Source organism: Carassius auratus, unplaced genomic scaffold (assembly GCF_003368295.1).
Source record: "Carassius auratus strain Wakin unplaced genomic scaffold, ASM336829v1 scaf_tig00215410, whole genome shotgun sequence".
NCBI lineage: Eukaryota > Metazoa > Chordata > Actinopteri > Cypriniformes > Cyprinidae > Carassius > Carassius auratus.
Genome location: NW_020528076.1, coordinates 661,332 through 677,540, shown reverse-complemented (window position 1 = coordinate 677,540; position 16,209 = coordinate 661,332). Strand labels below are relative to the sequence as shown.

Below are 16,209 nucleotides of genomic sequence, written 5' to 3'. Positions count from 1 at the left end.
TGGTCCACGGACTGACCAATAAGAGCTCAGTGTCTGTCTGTAAACAAAAGATTTCGTCAGTGTTTTCCAGGAGCGCGATACTGCCCTGTATGTTTCTCAGGTCGAGCAACATTTAGTTTTTTTTTTCATTTTGTTTACGAAAAAAATACATAAAATAAAATTATTTAAAGATAGAAAACTACAGTTCAAAACGTGATTGAAATTCCAAGGGACAGCGATGTCAAAGCAAAAACTCATAATTCAGGAGGAAAGTCTGCACGGTGAGTTATATAATATGTCTTACTCGAATAATAACCCAATAACAACTAACGAAAACAATAAGACCATAAGTAACAGCAAATAATTTTCCTCATTCTTAGGTTTTATAGCAATGTATACCCTCAGTTTCCTTTTTCTAAACGTCCACAAAGAAGAACTTGTCAGCAACTTGTTTGCTAAAACAATCATTAGCTCTATTTTTTGTTGGTGCAAATGTTTGTTTAAGGACAAGACGCATTAACATTGGACTAACACCCAAATACGTACTAATATATTATACACATTTGGAGCCTTTTTGCTTCAGTTTCTGTTACACCAAGTGTAAGTGTAGGTGGTTGTTGTAAATCTCTATGTAAAATACTCAATCAAGCATTCACCACTTCTAAAAGTGGAAACTGCTTTTAGTGATAATTTCTAAATATTCGGATGTACCTTTCTCCACCAGACTCATGGGTAGAGCTCCACTTTGATTCATGTAGTGAACATAGTGAGGACGCACCAGCCCTGTCTGATATCACAGACCTAGAAAAAATGCTTCTGGAAGCACAACGGGAATCCAGCAGTAGTTCACGGACAAGTTCTCATTGTAGCAGGTGTGTATAAACCGCTTCAAGTGATCTGCGTGTACTATGTGACTTTACAAGGAAGTGTATGATCATTCTAATCACATTTGTTTCCTCCTAGTCCCCAACGTGTCCAGACACCTCCACTCATAAGTGCAGTCTCTTTCAACACACACATTATTTCACAGGTAAAAAAAAAAGAAAAAATAACCCATTGCATAGATTTGCATTTATTAAATTATAAATACATTTCCATAACACTCACAGGAGGAACAGTGGCTTTAAGTAGTACAAATATTGCATTAAAATTTACTCACCCTCAGGCCATCCAAGATGTAGATAAGTTTTGTTCTTCATGGTAACACATTTCGTGAAATTTAGCATTACATCACTTGCTTAATAATGGATGCCATCAGAATGAGGGTATCACATATCAAATAAAAACATCACAATAATCCACAAGTAATTCACACAATGCCAATCCATCATTCAACATCTTGTAAAGCAAAAAAGCTGTGTGTTTGTAAGAAACATGCTTTCGACTTGATAGTCCTCTATCAATAATACTGCTTTCTCCGGTGAAACATCATCTCGTCTGTATCAGAACAACCATGTACAATTCAAGCACTGTTTACAAGAAAAACAGTCCAAAATAAATATGTCTATGGATTTACTGTGAGAGGACAACAGATGATGGATTTTTTCACTGGAGAAGTATTATAATGGATTATGGACTATTGGATGAGAATATTTTGTCCAGAAGTGATAGTCTAAAGTTAAAATGCCTTATTGATAGATTTGTTTCTTACAAACATACAGTTTTTCACTAAACAACACATTAATTGATGGTCTGGAGTCGTGTGGTTTTTTTTGTGGATTAATGTGATGTTTTTATCAGCTGTTTAAACTCTCATCTGACGGCACCCATTCACTGCAGAGGATGCATTGGTGAGCAAGTCATGTAATGCTAAATATCTCTCTAAATCTCAGCAAACTCATCTACATCTTCGATTACTAAAAGATCAGATATTATTTTGAAGCTTTGCTCTTTCTGTTCCAGGGGGAAGTTGTAGCAGCAAGCACACAGGAAGCTGAGGCTGTCGCAAGAATCTGCGAATGGTCCAGCCGGCCAGAAAATTTTCCACCCAAAGCATTTATTATTAAACGGCCAAAACGGAACAGAATGTGCAGCAAAAACAGAGAAAAAAATGAAAAGGAAATGAACACAAACTTCCTGAAGTTACTGCTACCCTCCCTACTTTTGACACACATTCTCATGCTTGGATTGGGGTGAGACATTTGTTTACTTATAAATACTGACTGTATGTCCGCCACTCTTTTGTTCACAGTTTGACTATTTTTAATCTCTCTATGCAGGATCTGTATTGGACGACGCCTTTCCACTCAGTGTTCTGTTATCTGAGTCAAAGCATGTGTGTGTGTGTGTATGCTGTGTCTCAGTGTCTCTAGAAAGAACCTGACAGCCTGGAGTCCTTTAGTTTTCTTTCAGGAGAAATGCAGGACTATGTAAGAGGACACTGTGAAAATATGATGAGAGAAACTCTCAGCATTATTTTTTCTTTGGTTCTCCTGTGGGGACTTTGGCACAGAATTTAAAAAGATTAATCCAGTTCTGTATTGGAATCAGGTTAGATTAACCAGGAAATATGCCTAATAGATTTAATCTTTTTTTTTTTTTTTTGGCTAGGAATTAATAATGTTTGTAACTTTGAAGACATGAGCATGACGATTATTTTACTGACCACGTCACATTGTAGTCCTTCAGCTGACCTGCTTTTTAAATAACATTTTAAATTTGTATATATATATATGTTTGACAGAAAATTCAGAGGCATATAAATACTTATTCTTACATTTACTCTAATTTACTCACACATGCTGTGGAAAAGTAATAAACTGTGCTACCAAAATAGTAATCTTCTATTTATTTTTTGTTGAAAAAAACTTTCACATTTAATATATATATATATATATATATATATATATATATATATATATATATATATATATATATATATATATATATATATAACCAAGTACATATAAGCAAATATTTAAATAGATGTTTAACTTGCTACCAAGTCTCAAATTTTGTACTGGCATTTCAGGGACAGCAGGTGGCGAAGTAATTCGATTCTTCTGGGATTTTCTGTTTGGTTTTTGTTTGGAGTTGACACTTCTTATAACTTTTATTTTAAACGTACCAAACAGAATTAGTGTTATAGACATTTTCAGGCAATATGATTAATGGCAGCATCCATTTCATTATAGGCTGCCAGTATTTTCTTTCTTCACAGAGAATGAACTATTCCAAACACTGGATGACTGTGGAGACCTGCTTATTCATCATAGCAATGCAATCTAAAATACACTAAACTCCGCTTGAATAATTAAATTCTGCCTAACGATAATCGAACGTGGCTATGGCGTATATTAATGATCAAATTACATGTACAGAATGAGTAACTGCAACAGCGTGGATTTGGCATTTTAATTAATTAATGCCAAATCCATTAAATTAAATTATGGTAACTTTGTGTTTGTGTGTCATCTTGCTGAGTTCAGATTGGCTACTTAATCCCTCAATTTATCATGAGCACTAGAAATTGTTACATTTACACTAACATTCAAAAGTTTGGGGTCAGTAAGGTTTCCTCTTATGTTCACCAAGTTTACATTTATTTGATATAATATTGTGAATTAATATTACTATTTAAAATAACTTTTCTATTTTAATATGTTTTAAATGTAATTTATTCCTGTGATGGCAATGCTGAATTTTTCGCAGCCATTATTTTAGTCATCTGTGACATTTTCCTACAGTTAAACCACACTTTTCCAGGAACATTTATCTGCTTAAACTTACCATTATTTAAGGAAAAGAAAAATGATCAAAGCATAGGAAATGGAATGATACTAAACTAAGGATGAATTTCAGCCCAAATTTAACATGGCCCATGTCTCTACAAGTCTATTCTTTATGTCTTATTTAATTCTCATATAGGCTGACAATTGTTCTCATGGCTGGGGAGGTTCTATAAGATCCTTCACTGAATTCTCAAATGAGCTTTGCTCTCCTTCAAACAATCAAGTTTTACTATAAGGAGGAGGCAACCAAAGTAAAACCAAACGCTTAACATTTAGTTTGTCTTGAAACTAAGCACATGAGTGAGTCCTCCCTGTGTGAGACGGAGGTTGCATATTCATCTGAATCCCTTCACAACTGTACCAATGTGATTTATCTGTTTTGTTCACGTTTGTCTTTATGAAATGGTGTGCAAAATGAGGGTACAAAATATAGTTATTCTCCTTAATAATAAGAGTTAATGAATAATGTAAAGTATATATATATATATATATATATATATATATATATATATATATATATATATATATATATATATATATATATATATTCCTGTTATCAAGATTTCATTTGCTAGACAAACGTAGACATTATATACCCCTGCTGGGCAGTGAGGCGGATTGAGAGCAAAATGGTCCAATCATAGAGCTGAGCGCATATATTCTGTTCTCTGATTGGTCGGGTGCCCTGACATCGTTCATCACGTTTCCCAAGCAGGAAGTAAAATTAACAACATGTTCAACCAGTCACGTTCCAAAGACACTTAAAAAAAGTTCCTGGCGTTCATTGTTCGTTATAATCATGTAGGTTTTATTTATATTATTTTTATCTTTTTTAACACGGCTCACAACAGTAATAAAAAGAAGTGCCATCTTGCAAATAACTGTGGTATTTTACTTCTGCGTGAAAAAATAACTGTGTTTTAGCGTGAACGTGTGGGAGTATGATGTCTAATAGCTGCTTGTGTGTTTTGGCATTTCAGTGTATAATGCATGTGTTTAACTGCGTTTTGGCAGCAGGTTGTGATGTGATGTCTGCCAGCGGTTCTTGTGTGCTCCGTGAAGTTACTCTCAGCTCGCCAGTGGGGGAAATCCTGCTGAGCGGCTGCGAGAAAGGAGTTCATACCATTAATATCAAACTGGGAACAGAAAAGGACGAGAGGTAACCCTCACAAACATGACACAGACTGTCAGTCCGTCCTAACATGCAATCCACACGTAAACAGTAGTGCTGCTAATAGTGAGGGAAACGAAGCTATTCGAAATTCTGAATCATTTGAATTTGATTCAGATTAATCTACACATTCAGTGCATTTTCAGCAAATTGTCCTTTGTTCTTTAAATGTTTATCCTGTTGTAGTGTACAGCCTGTTGGCCGGTCAGAAATGAGTCCTGAGTTACAGCACTGTGTTGACTGGCTTCAGTGCTACTTCATGAAACCCGAGTCTGTCAGTGCACTTCCTTTACCTACTTTACACAATCCGCTAATGCAGAGTGGTTAGTCACATACACAAACTACTCCACTACACATGTAGTTCACTTAAAGCAAAAACAAGGATTTTAAGTGTCACTGTTTTCCTCCCTCTCTCTCTTACTTAGACTCTTTTAAAGCACATGTGCTGTGGACTCTGTTTAAGGAAGTGGGACTTGGTAAAACGGTCTCCTACAAGCAGCTTGCTGAAATGATCGGGAATCCAAAAGCTGTGCGAGCTGTGGGTTCAGCCATGAAGAATAACCCGGTGAGTTTGTTGCAATGATCATGACAGATTGGTTTATCTTTATTTATCTATTTTTTTCTCATTTGATGCAGTCATCTGTCTGTTGTTCACTCAGATTCCCCTGATCGTGCCATGTCACCGGGTGCTGCGTAGTTCAGGGGACAGTGGCTCATATATGGGAGGAAAGGGAGATGATATTAAAGTCTGGCTGCTCACTCATGAAAAAAAAGCATTGGTGCTCAATGCATCAAAGAGTGAAAAATCTTTTTGATGGACCCCAAAACCACTTCACACTGCTTCTCAGTTTTATTTTATTTATTTACATTTATATTGATTGGACAAATTATATCAAACTTAAGCAAACACAGTCTTTGTTATAATCCATATATTGTCTATGGCAGTTAATTAGTTAGTTTTTTTGCTTTAATTGCAGTATGCAGTTTTTTTTTTTTTTTTTTTTTTGATTATTGTGTTTTTGAGAATAAGTTTGGTTAACTACTTGTTCTGGTTGTCACTTACATTGACATTGTCAAAATTATCATTTAGAGTTATATAAGAAAATGTATAAGCTAATAAACAGCTCTTTAAAGCAAAAATGTAACCACATATATAAATGTTTTCAACATTTATAATCCGAGCCATTATTCATAATTGATCTCCAGTCATAACTTATAATAACTGCGCACCAATTCACCATATTAGAATGATTTCTGAAAGATGTTGTGGCACTGAAGACTGGAGTAATGACTGCTGAAAAATCAGCTTTACCATTACCTGAATACATTATATAAAAAATATATTCAAAAAGAAAAAATAAGTTATTTTGATAGTTTTTTAATATTTTCATATTTATTCAAAAGAACTATGTGAACTATGTGGAGCTTTTGAGCAAAGCCATCAGTACCAGAGGTGTAAAGCTATCTCAATCAAAGTCCATATAGACGATATCTTTGAGAAAGTGCATGTTCAGTTGCTAACAGCTCAGCTATTTGACCACATGTGCGTCATAATAATGTGTATTATCGACACACTTTTATTGAACCTTAGTGATGTAATTGGTTTAATGAGATGAACTCGATGCTAAAGTCAGTTAAACACAATCAGGCCAACTGATATACCTAGATAATTGGCAAGTTTTTAGCATTACACTTGAATTCAGTTTTCATAGTCAACACAGTTTTAATCAAATTAATCAGTTCTTTGAAAATGCCGAAATATCATACTAACAAATGCGATGAGATAACAGGTAGGCTAGGCTAACTTTTGTAAACACTCATGATATATTTATTGGCCACAACAAATTTAATCGACTTCAGTCTTAAATATAACATATGTTGAATTCTAATGAGGGCATACATTATAAATAATAATAATTCTGAAATCACTGTTGACATATCCAGATAGCACCACCACGCGAAAAAAGTTAGGATTTGTACTTGTTTTTTGTCCATTTTGGGAAAAAGTACTTTGGTTATTTGGTCAGTTACTGCAACATTTGCTCCAGCTTCGCTCACATTTAATATTTATTTTGAACAAACTAGGCATACTGCTTATTTACATTATATATACCTACAATACAGTTTATTTCTTAAAACCAAATTAATAGGATATTTCAGCAGGACTCAATAAAACATGTTGTTCCCAGGGAATAAAACTGAATTGTATTCTCATAGGCTCCAAGGGTTTATCATCATCTTTTATGCTTTTAATCTCTTCCTCGTCTGTTGGGAAATCTCTGTTCTTTCAGAGGCAAACCTTCAGCGTCCACCTCACTCACCTATAATCATTATAGAAGGACATTAATGATCAGTTTCACACTGGGAAATTAAGCTGTGGATGTTTTCCAATAATAAAGAGGAACGGTCATAAACTTACTATGTGTATCGGTGAAAGCCGCTCCATTGGACTGTCCATGGGAATAGACAGTACTGCATCACCAGAATCCATCATCTGACAAAGACAGATTTTCACTCTGTTAGTTCTGACACATCTTAGTACTTTGGATATTTCTTTAGATTTTCATGGCCTCCCCATGTTCCAACACATCTCTGATACCCCTGCTAAAAAGGACCAAAGTTGACATGCAATGGGATGGACAGACATAAGGAGGCAGATGAGAACAAGAGGATAAGCTCACCCTAAATGTTGCCTCCACTTCACCAACACTTCTCTTTCCACCCGGAAGCCAACCGTATGACCAGTGCTGGCAAAGACTAACCTCCAACACACACGCTAGCATTAGGAACTGGACCAGCACCCTTCCTTTCCCCTCCATGCTAAAACTGAAACAAAGACATTTGATATCAACACTGCACTCTCATATAAACAGTTATGATCTTTGGGTGGGTTGTTTAGTTTTAGTTGAGATATTATATCCAGTTCAGATTCTTACAATGGGAAAATACATTCCTTTGATTTTATAAAACCTAATTATTAAGATGGTGCCGGTCTGATGCAAAACCACTATATGTATAGTGAAAGTACAATGCAATAGCATTCAACCCCACTTTCTAACAACAGATCCACAGAAACCATTCAAACATGTCCATAAATTCTATACTTTCTCTTAATGTAAATGTTCATGAAAAGGAAATCAAGTCTATTTTACTTTTAAGAGATTAAAGTGGTGGGTAAACGTATATGGATATAACAGCTAAGATTTATAATACAAATTATGTACGTTTTTAATTCTAAACTGGCACATTTATCACAGTCTGTCTAGATGTTCAGAAAACAAAACCGAATTTTGATAGTATACAGAATGTCTTACCTGCTGTCTTTGTTCAAGATGAAATGTGTTGTTCTTGGTCTCCTTTATACAGTCCTCCTAAAATGAGTTGTAATGTTATGTCGTCATCTGGAGACTCACAACCACAGGTGCAGGTTTCTCTCTAATCCATGCTCTAATGCACACCTGGGGCTGGATTTCAAAAACTGAAAAATAACTGTCAGGGGGGCCAGCTAATGGACCTGTTAACCCTGAGATAAATTAAATAATGCCTTTAAATGGTTCAAACAGACTCTCAGATGGTCACATCAACACACAAGGGAGCAGATGAACTATATATAAAGGCCAAAAGAGGCAATGGATGTGTCAAACAAAGACTGAGTCATCTGACAGACAATTAAGTATTTGCTGGGGACTTTTTTTTAAACAGACCTACATAAAAATATATTAACTAACTAACTAACAAACAAACTAACTCACTAACTAACTAAAACATTATCTGTTACATAATTGTTTGCTCACAAACCTTTTTTATGTTCTGTATGTGTCCAACTTTGATATAATATTTGTATATTTATATGAAAGTACTGACTAAACAACCAACCAAACAAGCAGGTCAATTCATTTGTGTACTCTATCTCTTTTAATGTATTGTTGTTGTTTTATTAGTCATTTTTCTATAAGTAATTAATTGTATTTGTATATACACTAAAAGTTTGTTTAGTGTGACTTTTTTATGAAATTGAATGTTTTTTGTATAATAAAAATGTAAGCAAAACACTATGTGAAATATTATAACTTTTTAAAATAACTGTTTTCAATTTTAATCTATTTTATTTAAGCAGAATTTTTCAGCATCCATTACTCTAGTTTGCTTTTAAAATGCTGATTTGGTGCTCAAGAAACATTTTTAAAATAGTTGTGCTGCTTAATATTTTTGTGGAAAGTGTGATATTTATTCAGGATTTATATATATATATATATATATATATATATATATATATATATATATATATATATATATATATATATATATATATATGTATATATGTGTGTGTATTTTGTGAGAAAATCAGTGGTCAAATAACTCAAAATGACCCTTATTTTGAACGGAGGACCTGTATCCAAAACTACGTCACTTCCTGGGCGTGTAAGGAAAGTCCCGCGAGCTTGAGCTCCTAAATATGTCAAGCTGTCCACATGGTCGCCACTATAACGCGTTTATTAATGAAGCTGTCGCATAACTAGTAAAGTCTCACAGGTAATCATCTGCATGAACACGTATTTAAAATGTTGTGTAATTACTGTGATGTATAGCGTTCGATAGACGCGTTTCAGGAATCTATAGTCTAGTGACATAACCTATGATGCTCCTTTCCAGATTCCAGGGTATAAGGATACATCAATATGGATGTTTTGAAAAGACCTCCTATCCCCGAAGACGCGGTCCAGTATCAGCTGTTTCTGGTTCACCCCGAATCATCAGACGCAGAAACCCATGAAAGATTCCTCCAGCAGATCCTGCAAAACATCCTCGCTGAGCTCGCCCCCCTCCTGGTGCAGTACATCTGGCAGCATCAGCCCTTCAATCTAAGATACCACCCTGAGAAAGGTATTATATATGTCAGTTTATATATATACTCTCTAAAATTGATTTTGCATTGCTACAAAACAGTTATATGCAGTATGCATCTTCATTTACTCTCCATAGGAGCTGTGCCTGCGCACCTGGGCGGTGTTACTGAGTTTGGTGATAATGTGGAGGACGAATGGTTCATCGTTTACCTGCTCAAACGCATCACATGCACCTTTAGTGATATAGCTGCTGCCGTTTATGATAATGATGGACAGTTTCTTCTGATTGAAGCAGCTGAACACCTGCCGAAGTGGCTGGATCCTGACAGCAGTGAAAACAGGGTTAGTATTACTATTTATAGTATAGTAATATGATGGTCTTACCATGTTTTATTTGAATACTCCAGTAATGCCATGGTACTCCTTGAAGTACGTTAAGATGGTAATCTTTTTGAAATAGCGTCTGTCATATTTCTTTTTGATGTGAGCGTGAGTTGAACTTGAATATCATCCAATATTGCAGTAACTTACTTTTATGTTTATTAACAAAATTAACTGGAAACGGTATGCTGTAAAAAATTGTATCGATCCAATCTTATGTTTTAAGCAATGTTTCTGGAGCTTTCATTTCCAAGTTTTCTGAAATATTGGATTATTATAGTAGACTTTATTCACAATTTTGAATTCCACGTCAATATAAAGAAATAAGTGGCTCTTACACATTTCGTACCATGGTATAATCAGTTTGATTCCAGCATCAATAACAGTTTTTACTAATCTGTGATAGATGGTTATTATCATTTTTAGGGGGAAAAACAAATACTTTTTTTGTTTTTAAAGGTAAGGATGTTCTTTTTATCATCATGAGGTGCATATATATTCCAATTGGCTAATCAGTTTTTCTGTCCTGTTATATCTCAGGTGTTCCTGTACCGGGGAGAGCTGCACATATTACCCAACCGCACACGTTCTGGAGAGGTTGGCTGGCCCAGAGACTCAGTGCCTACTGTGGAGCAGGCTCTAGAGGTGCTGCATTCACACACTGAGAGCTGTTTAGTCAAACAGCCCATATGCGCCGCTCTGACCAAGAGGCTTGATGGGTGAGAGTGACATTATGGTTTTAAATAAGTAATTACATTGTTTCTATTTTGCCACTGTATCTTTATTTTTAGCTTTTACCCAGTCATTTGTGTATGCTTGTAGGTATCCAGATAAAATCCAGCAGAATTTCCACCGTGCCCACTGTTATGTGCCTGCGGGCATTGCTGTGGTTTTGTCTAGGAGGCCTGACCTTATAGCCCCTGCCGTGTCTGCTTTCTATCTGCGTGACCCTGTTGACCTCCAGGCCTGCCGAACTTTCCACACGTTTACTCCTGACACTAGAGTTATGGCATCCGTAAGAAGATGTCTAAATTTTGTTCTGAATTTATCTTTATAAGGGAAATACTTCTTACCAAGCCCAAACATTTGAACAGTAGTTTAACCTGATGAAAGTTTTGAAAACTTCTCCTGTTCCCCTACCCCTTTCCTGAAGGTAAAGTTTACTCGCTGCTTGTACGCACAGCTGCAGCAACAGAGTTTTGTTCCAGACCGTCGGAGTGGTTTCACGCTTCCTGTCCGCTCTCATCCCCAGTACAGAGCTCACGAGCTGGGAATGAAACTGGTGAGTTCATGGCATGCGGTGTCTTGTTCTCCAGTCATGTATTGCAGTTTGTCTCTTAAAGGAGTGAACATCTGTTTATCCAAGTATTCTACCGTTGGAATTTGAATATGCTCAAAAATAAAATTTTTCATGTAACATATGTTTTTATTTTCTGTTCATGTCTAAGGCCCATGGTTTTGAGATCCTGTGCTCCAAGAGTGGACAGTCTGCATCCGAGAAAGAGGCTTCAGTCAGCAGTAACCCACTATGGAGAGGCTTTTTAGATAGTCTTAAAAAGAATGGATACTTTAAGGTAGGAATATGTTTCTGTGTTCAAAATACTCAAATGAAGCAGATGATGCAAAGATTCCTTTGCCTGAGAGAAACAAATTTAGTAAAACATAAACTCCTCATTCATTTGATCTGTGTGAATCCATATTTTTGTGAAACCAGGGGGAACTAGAAGGATCTGTTCGATACAAAGACCTAATGACATCAGCAGAGAGTTTCTTCAGACAGTCTGTAACCAGCACTCACCGGTGAGAGTGACTTTTTCATTGTCACAGTTAGGGTTGTTCACTTTAACCGGTTAACCGACCGTTAAGAATTTTGACCGATTAATGCAATCAGTTAAACGGTTTAAAAAGTCATTTATTTATTTATTTTCGGTAATTTATCAAAATATATTAAGAAGTTATAGCAACATAAACGAGAAGCCAAAATTAATTAATTTAGGCTAAAACGAAGCTGGGTCTCTCATTTGACACAATATCAAATGTTTCCGTATTTGCAATGTATTTTAATGACAAATTATTATTTATTATAGCTACTTCACTAGCGTTGCTATATCTACGTAAAACAAAATGTTTTGCATAATATCATGTCGGTACAGTGAAAACGCTTAACAGTTCAGATTTTACTACATTTTTATTTTTCCATATTTTTGACTGACTCTAATTTATTACGAAAATGAACAGGCTGCATTGTCAACAGCTAAACTTTGTGCGCGCATGCGGTGTCAGCATAATCAGTAAATTTTTTTCCTTCTAACAGTGGAAGCAACTTCTCCTTTTAGTCAGAAGGACAATCTGAACTGTAAATGGTTTGCTTTTATTTGTGTACATTCAAAATAAAAACAAATCTTTATGCGTAAAATAATCTTAAAAATAGGATAACAGTATTTTAACTAATCGCAAGGGCTGAATAATCAATCAAATTCTATTGATTAATCGGTGAAATAATCGACGATTAGCCGATTAATCATTCTAATATTAGATTAATCGATTATCAAAATAATCGTTTGTTGCAGCCATAATCACAGTCACAGTTCACAATCAAGTTCATTTAACTTCATTGTGTGTGGAAATGCACTGGGATTTATGTCTGTAGTGTAAATACAGTATGTGTTGAAATTTTTGTGGTCAGTTAGAAATGAATACTTTTTTTATTATTATTCATTAAGGATGTAGTAAATTGATCAAAAGTAATGGCAAGACATTTTAGGATTTGTTACAAATAAATGCTGTTCTTTAAAAAAAAAAAAAAAAAAAAAAAATATATATATATATATGTATATATATATATATATATATATATATATATATATATATATATATATAATATATATTGCAGATTCCTTTAAACATTAAACAACTAATAGCACTACTTATTTCAAGATTTGTAATAAGAAATGTTTCTATAGCACCAAATTAGCATATTAGAATGATTTTTGGAGGACTATGTGACAGAACATTTATTTTGTATTGTAGTTGTATCTTAAAATGTTGTTGTTTACTGTATTTTTATAAAATAAATGCAACCTTGGTGAAAATAAAAGACATGACAAAAAAAAAAAAAAAAAATCTTACTGACCCCAGAAGTGTCAACGGTAGAGTCTCATGTTACTCTTTCTAAAGCCCTGCTATTCAAAATCCTGGTCAAGAGATGTTGAAAGTCTTGGAGGACACCTCCTACAGTTTGGAAGATCTAAAAAATCAAGAGGCACATCTACCACCAGAGGACAGTATGTACCATTTTATCTATCAAATATTGAGACTAATCTAGCCCGTGAATTAAGAACAAAAATGATTTCAGTCTTCTGTGAATTCTCTCAATCTCCCTCTGTAGGTGATGCATGGTTAGACATCACACCTCAAGAGCTGGAGAGACTGCTCGAGGAGAGAGGGGGTCGAGGGGTGAGCGATGGCACTTGCAAAACAGCAAAACCTGATGAGGAGCTTCAGGAGGAAGAAGCTGGCTACAGTCTGATAGCTGTAACGCAAGGCATGAAGAACTTCATCAATGCCATGTCCTCTCATGAAGGAGCTGAAATACCTAGGTAATGATATTCCATCTGAATAATTGTCAATACTCCAGTTATTATTGTACCATCATGATAGTTTGTCTTTCTTTGCTTTTTTTTTTTTAAGTTCTTGCTTGGCTCAGCCCTTCAGCTTTGATCCAGATACAGTAACCAGTGCACTTGATAGACTTCTAGGTGAGTGTGATTTTCAGCGATATTAGATCTAAATCATTCCCACTTTTGACAAATATTTTAGTTTTATATTTTTAGTTAAAGCCAGTTAATTTTTTTTTTGAACACTTTGCAGTTGTATTTGGAAATCAAATATATGCCTTTTTTATGCCCAGTTTAATTGCCCAGTGCCACACTAGTGTTTGAGTGATACAGATTTTTTTGATTGCCGATGCTGATATCTGCTGAAATCCAATCTAAATTAGGGGTTGCACCGACTAGTCGACTTCAATGGTCTGCCATGACGCTTTAAGACGTTGACTAGTCGCCGGTCCTATAGATGGTGGAACAGGATAAATCTTTGAAGGACTTCCACATTTATGCTCCATTTTCAAACCGTTAAAATAATATACATACTATGAAAGCACTCCACATGCATGTGTGATTATATTACTGGATGCTCGAAACTGAACGGGAGAACGCACATTCTAAACAGCAGCTCGTACGTCATGTGCAGAGCACTCGCGCACAGTATCATTCAGCGCTGTTCTGTGATTTCTCAGTAAAATTGCTTGGAAACTGAAATGTTCTGTAATTTATTTCTTAATAACTAAATCCCATAGCTTCACTAGTAGAGATGCTGCCAGGTAGAATTAATTCACACACACAGCCTCTCTCAGTAATGCATTCATATGAATGTAATCTTTACTGTGCTACTTTATCTGTATCTGATTTAAAACGAGCAGAAATCTGTGAGAAATATAACGATCCAAAGACAAAAGAACTGATAAATATGAGCTATTATAGGAGCAAGATATGTACACAGCGCTGTGTCATGTGCCATAGCTGTGCAAAAGGTTTTTTTTTTACAGCTCCAAGCTTATGTTCATTAATGATGTCATCAGCGACTAGTCTACTTCGACTCTACTTTCATCACAACTTAAAAAAAAATCCCTAGTCATTCAAGCCCTAATGTATATGATATCACAGTTTAATTTACAATAGTTTTAATACTTTCATAACAATTGCTTTAATTCATATTATTACTTTGCATAATATTTAGTAAAATATAAATAATTTGCAAATGAATACATTTGAAAACAAGAATTTGACCAGAAAAAAAAACTCATCTTTAAAATAAACATTTATTCATATAAAAACTTCTTTATTCTGTCTATAATCCTATTACAATATATATATATTTTTAAATATGAACTAACACTGAGTGCTGGCGGTAGTTAAGAAAGTATTAAAAGTAAAAAAAGTAGTAAAAGTATTTAAAAAAACGATCATGCGCTGGTGTTCTCACTGGTGTCAAAATAACCACAAAAATGTCCCACTTCTGATTTTTTGGACAAATGGGAAAAAAAAAAACGTTTTTGCTGAAATCAGTCATTAAAAAATGCTAGAAATCAGCAGACACATAGGTCAACTACTAATCTGCATTAACCACAAAGCATTAATAATTTGCACTTCATATTTTACAGGAAGAAAGGATGATGAGTTAGACTCTGATGACTTTGAGGATGATGATGAAAAGGACGACAGTGATGTCGATGAGGATGAAGGAGTGCAGAATTGCGAGCAGGCAGGTGCAGAGGATCTGGACAATCTGAGGAAATACATGGATGAAATGGACCAGGAACTGCAAAGCACAAATATTGGCAGAAGTTTTACACAGAATAACAGAGTGAGTCTCCACAGATGTTGTTTATCCTGTGCACGTAACCTTGTGAGACATTTTATTGGATTTATTTATTCTCCCCTTTCCTTATAGACCAGTAATAAAGCAGATGCATCTAAAAGATCAATGGCCGATTCCGGGTCAGAGCTTGTTGAGGAAGAAATCCAGCCAATTGATGTGGATCTCAACCTGGTTTCAAATTTACTAGAGTCTCTCGCTTCTCAGGCAGGGCTTGCTGGGCCTGCATCCAACCTACTGCAGAGTCTTGGCATCCACATCCCACCTGATGCAGATCAGTCATGATATGTCAAACTGAAGTGGGAAAAATCAACTTACAGAGACTTATCACACACTAAACACGCACTCAGCGTTCCTTCACCTAGTGAACATCAGCAGTTCCTCTATCAGATGGCTATATTTATGGTGTTCTGCTCCACACCCAGTACTGAATTGTGAATTATTACATCCCAGCATTGGTGTTGCCTTCAACACCGAGCACTTCCCTAAAAATATGAACTGGGAATTTCTTCTGTTAGAAATTGTTTATCATGTTGTTCTGAATTAAATATGACTTCATCTTTTTTGAATAAAGATATTTTTCTGTTGTTTGTTTTATTAAGATTTTGAGATTAATCAAGCCAACAAGTATGCACTACAACTGAAAATACGAGCCACGGCTATC

At 35.2% G+C, this 16,209-nt stretch overlaps 4 protein-coding genes across 6 annotated transcripts; 3 read left to right on the top strand and 1 right to left on the bottom strand.

Moving 5' to 3' along the window:
• The first annotated feature begins 45 nt into the window (after positions 1 to 45).
• Positions 46 to 2,754, top strand: LOC113094570 (BCL2/adenovirus E1B 19 kDa protein-interacting protein 3-like). The gene is made up of 5 exons (XM_026260154.1): positions 46 to 260; positions 704 to 851; positions 943 to 1,009; positions 1,882 to 2,111; positions 2,199 to 2,754. Exons 1-5 carry the CDS (start codon positions 218 to 220, stop codon positions 2,242 to 2,244), a joined length of 534 nt encoding a protein of 177 aa, XP_026115939.1. The 5' UTR covers positions 46 to 217; the 3' UTR covers positions 2,245 to 2,754.
• A 1,651-nt stretch (positions 2,755 to 4,405) lies between these two features.
• LOC113094584 (methylated-DNA--protein-cysteine methyltransferase) lies at positions 4,406 to 5,859 on the top strand. Of its 2 annotated transcripts, none has more exons than XM_026260175.1 (5): positions 4,406 to 4,511; positions 4,728 to 4,869; positions 5,068 to 5,204; positions 5,307 to 5,446; positions 5,541 to 5,859. In XM_026260175.1, the coding sequence occupies exons 2-5, from the start codon at positions 4,739 to 4,741 to the stop codon at positions 5,694 to 5,696; spliced, it is 564 nt and encodes a 187-aa protein (XP_026115960.1). In that variant the 5' UTR covers positions 4,406 to 4,511; positions 4,728 to 4,738; the 3' UTR covers positions 5,697 to 5,859. The 2 variants fall into 2 exon arrangements, with proteins under 2 accessions (XP_026115960.1, XP_026115959.1); XM_026260174.1 differs by having other exon boundaries at positions 4,410 to 4,511; positions 4,725 to 4,869.
• A 6-nt stretch (positions 5,860 to 5,865) lies between these two features.
• Positions 5,866 to 8,762, bottom strand: LOC113094585 (progonadoliberin-3-like). Its single transcript, XM_026260176.1, has 4 exons — positions 8,196 to 8,762; positions 7,563 to 7,707; positions 7,301 to 7,375; positions 5,866 to 7,202 (listed from the first exon to the last, which is right to left on the bottom strand). Exons 2-4 carry the CDS (start codon positions 7,698 to 7,700, stop codon positions 7,131 to 7,133), a joined length of 285 nt encoding a protein of 94 aa, XP_026115961.1. The 5' UTR covers positions 7,701 to 7,707; positions 8,196 to 8,762; the 3' UTR covers positions 5,866 to 7,130.
• Positions 8,763 to 9,278: 516 nt separating this feature from the next.
• Positions 9,279 to 16,142, top strand: LOC113094595 (protein ecdysoneless homolog). 2 transcript variants are annotated; one of them, XM_026260191.1, is made up of 13 exons: positions 9,279 to 9,414; positions 9,535 to 9,765; positions 9,865 to 10,070; positions 10,650 to 10,828; positions 10,932 to 11,124; positions 11,263 to 11,391; positions 11,558 to 11,683; positions 11,824 to 11,909; positions 13,287 to 13,393; positions 13,498 to 13,708; positions 13,800 to 13,867; positions 15,331 to 15,533; positions 15,621 to 16,142. In XM_026260191.1, exons 2-13 carry the CDS (start codon positions 9,561 to 9,563, stop codon positions 15,828 to 15,830), a joined length of 1,923 nt encoding a protein of 640 aa, XP_026115976.1. In that variant the 5' UTR covers positions 9,279 to 9,414; positions 9,535 to 9,560; the 3' UTR covers positions 15,831 to 16,142. The 2 variants fall into 2 exon arrangements, with proteins under 2 accessions (XP_026115976.1, XP_026115977.1); XM_026260192.1 differs by lacking the exon at positions 9,279 to 9,414 and having other exon boundaries at positions 9,637 to 9,765; positions 9,839 to 10,070.
• Positions 16,143 to 16,209: the final 67 nt, after the last annotated feature.

Excerpts from the sequence above, each read along its gene's own strand:
- LOC113094585 (XM_026260176.1), bottom strand. The coding sequence starts at position 7,700 with ATGGAGGGGAAAGGAAGGGTGCTGGTCCAGTTCCTAATGCTAGCGTGT. Across the intron at positions 7,376-7,562 it reads AAGTGGAGGCAACATTTAGG|ATGATGGATTCTGGTGATGC; the intron begins GTGAGCTTATCC and ends TGTCTTTGTCAG. Across the intron at positions 7,203-7,300 it reads GGCTTTCACCGATACACATA|GTGAGTGAGGTGGACGCTGA; the intron begins GTAAGTTTATGA and ends TAATGATTATAG.
- LOC113094584 (XM_026260175.1), top strand. The coding sequence starts at position 4,739 with ATGTCTGCCAGCGGTTCTTGTGTGCTCCGTGAAGTTACTCTCAGCTCG. Across the intron at positions 5,205-5,306 it reads CAATCCGCTAATGCAGAGTG|ACTCTTTTAAAGCACATGTG; the intron begins GTTAGTCACATA and ends TCTCTTACTTAG. Across the intron at positions 5,447-5,540 it reads CAGCCATGAAGAATAACCCG|ATTCCCCTGATCGTGCCATG; the intron begins GTGAGTTTGTTG and ends TTGTTCACTCAG.
- LOC113094570 (XM_026260154.1), top strand. The coding sequence starts at position 218 with ATGTCAAAGCAAAAACTCATAATTCAGGAGGAAAGTCTGCACG. Across the intron at positions 261-703 it reads TCAGGAGGAAAGTCTGCACG|ACTCATGGGTAGAGCTCCAC; the intron begins GTGAGTTATATA and ends TTTCTCCACCAG. Across the intron at positions 852-942 it reads ACAAGTTCTCATTGTAGCAG|TCCCCAACGTGTCCAGACAC; the intron begins GTGTGTATAAAC and ends GTTTCCTCCTAG.
- LOC113094595 (XM_026260191.1), top strand. The coding sequence starts at position 9,561 with ATGGATGTTTTGAAAAGACCTCCTATCCCCGAAGACGCGGTCCAGTAT. Across the intron at positions 10,071-10,649 it reads CTGACAGCAGTGAAAACAGG|GTGTTCCTGTACCGGGGAGA; the intron begins GTTAGTATTACT and ends GTTATATCTCAG. Across the intron at positions 11,684-11,823 it reads AAAAGAATGGATACTTTAAG|GGGGAACTAGAAGGATCTGT; the intron begins GTAGGAATATGT and ends TTGTGAAACCAG.